At 33.5% G+C, this 2,541-nt stretch overlaps 1 protein-coding gene across 1 annotated transcript; it reads left to right on the forward strand.

Annotated features, from left to right (window-relative positions):
- Window positions 1-1,090: 1,090 nt before the first annotated feature.
- Window positions 1,091-1,886, forward strand: LOC109221787 (caffeoylshikimate esterase-like). Its single transcript, XM_019386231.1, has one exon. The coding sequence runs from the start codon at window positions 1,251-1,253 to the stop codon at window positions 1,821-1,823; it is 573 nt and encodes a 190-aa protein (XP_019241776.1). The 5' UTR covers window positions 1,091-1,250; the 3' UTR covers window positions 1,824-1,886.
- Window positions 1,887-2,541: the final 655 nt, after the last annotated feature.

Below are 2,541 nucleotides of genomic sequence, written 5' to 3' on the forward strand. Positions count from 1 at the left end.
AAAAAATTTATTTGGTTTAGCCGATAAGCTGCCCGATAACCGCTCGATAATTATTAATCCGATACCAATCTACTCGTTGTCTTATTGGATAGCTAGCGGATTAATACATGTTTAATCTGATAACCGCTAAACCGAACCGTTAAGTGTAAATCCGCCCGATTCGCCCGATAAGCACCCCTATACTTTATTTAAATCTAATTGGTTGGACTCGGATCTAAATTGTGGATCAAACACAAGAGACAAAAATGAAAGAGACGAAATTCAGGTTAAAAAACAACTTATCTTATTGTCCAGAGACTAATGTAATTTTCTTATCTCGTACACAGTTCATTGATATCATTTTTAAATATGTTTGAGACACCTTTAATACTTGAAAACTATATGTAAACTTGAACATTTATATTTTACTCTTATATAATATTTACCTGTCGAAACTTCATTTAGTATAGAAGCTTCTATTTTAATTAGGAAATAAATAAAAAACGAAAGTACATAGCTACTAACATATTGATAGTATAAGCAGTTTTAGTACTTTATATATGTCTAATTTCTATAAACAAAAGCCTTTTCTTAAGTTTTTGCTCTAAAAATCGAATTTATATTCCAACTAATTTAGGAAAAGAATATCTATTGAAAGAGAGATTGATTTTAATTAAATATCTCACATAAACTGAGTTATAGCCCTGTTTTGCCAAGCTTCTCCTCGCAAAAAGTAATTTTTTAAAATTAAAGTGTTTGATCAAGTTTTTAGAAGAAAAAATAGTATTTTTGAGTAAAACAAGAAAAACTTTTTTAAAAGCACTTTTGAAAAAAATACACTTAGAAATACTTTTTCAAAACTTGGTCAAACACTAATTGTTGCTTAGAAGTACTTTTTAAATTAATTAATTAAATATAAATTATTTTTCACCAAAAATAATTTTGAAATAAGCTGATTTTGCCAAACAGGCTATTAGAAGAGGATTAGTTTGCTCACCTACTCCCTTCACCAACCCCCTAGGCTGGGCCCACAAACTCAATTTTCTGTTGAAACTAACCGAAAAGAAAAGAAAAATAGAAGGTTGGTGAAACGGCTTCCTATATAATTGAGACACCAACTTCATGTAAAATTATTTAAAATATCATTTTAGTTGAAAAATGAATTTATATATGAATACCATTATATAAAATCCCCCAATCACTACATAAATTTCACCAAATCCGATTACCCGCCCAACAACTCCACGTCCGCCGTTCAAAGCCACCGGAAAATGACGTCCGACGTACCCGCAACCACAGCTAACTTCTGGGGCGACATGCCGGAGGAAGAATACTACGCCTCCCAAGGCGTACGCAACTCAAAATCTTACTTCGAAACACCCAACGGCAAGCTCTTCACTCAATCATTTCTCCCGCTTGACCCAAATATATCTCCTAAGGGCACTGTTTACATGACCCATGGCTATGGTTCCGATACTGGTTGGCTTTTTCAGAAAATATGTATTAATTACGCTACTTGGGGTTATGCTGTTTTTGCTGCTGATCTGCTTGGCCATGGCCGGTCCGATGGGATCCGATGTTACATGGGAGATTTGGAGAAGACTGCTGCTGCTTCCTTGTACTTTTTCAAGAGCGTGAGGAATAGCGATGAGTATAAACATTTGCCGGCGTTTTTGTTCGGAGAATCTATGGGTGGGTTAGCTACTTTGCTTATGTACTTTCAATCGGAGCCGGATACTTGGACCGGGTTGATCTTCTCCGCCCCGCTTTTTGTCATTCCTGAGCCTATGAAGCCTTCTAAGGTGCGTTTTGATTACTCTTTTTGTTTAATTGTTTGTCAGTAGTTTTGGGTTGATTTGCTTAGAAGGATGTGTATTTTGCCGTGTTGCAGCATATTTTTATTGCTATATGATCAGTACGAGTAAATAAAGTAATTTTTGTCTGCTCATACTTTGATGATTTATTCTACATAGTAATCCAGAAAATTTTCGATTCCTTGTTAGATTTTAATGAGCTTTGCGCCTGGACCCAAAATTGTTACTCCCTTAGGGTCAACTAGTTCAATAAAATAAAGGCAAAATACCTTACCGCCCCTTAAATTTGACACGAATTATTAGTTACAGCCTTAAACTATTCGTGATCTTAATTACCCCTTCAACTTGGCCTTTTGAGAGCTAGTACCCCGTGGACGCTGATGTGGAAGTGTGGCTGCACTTACCTGCCACGTGGATTTTTCTGCATATATGGCATTTATTTTAAATTGTTCATTCTTTTTTATTTCTTCTTTTGATGTAATTACTATTTATTTCAACTGTGTATTTTTACCTTTTCTAGGTAAAATCTGTAAAAAGTATATTTTTAGAGCATCATAATTTAGAGCTTTCATAAAAAATTATAGCCAAAATAAATAATTTCGAACTATGTATTTTTATAACTTTTTAGATGCCTTGACTATTTATTTCAATTGTATAAATCTTTATTATCAGGTCAAAATTCAAAAAATATTTACTAAAACTTTATTATTTTTAGCCAAATAAAAAAATTTAGCCTAAATAATGTAGT

This window comes from Nicotiana attenuata, unplaced genomic scaffold (assembly GCF_001879085.1).
Source record: "Nicotiana attenuata strain UT unplaced genomic scaffold, NIATTr2, whole genome shotgun sequence".
NCBI classification, from domain to species: Eukaryota; Viridiplantae; Streptophyta; class Magnoliopsida; order Solanales; family Solanaceae; genus Nicotiana; species Nicotiana attenuata.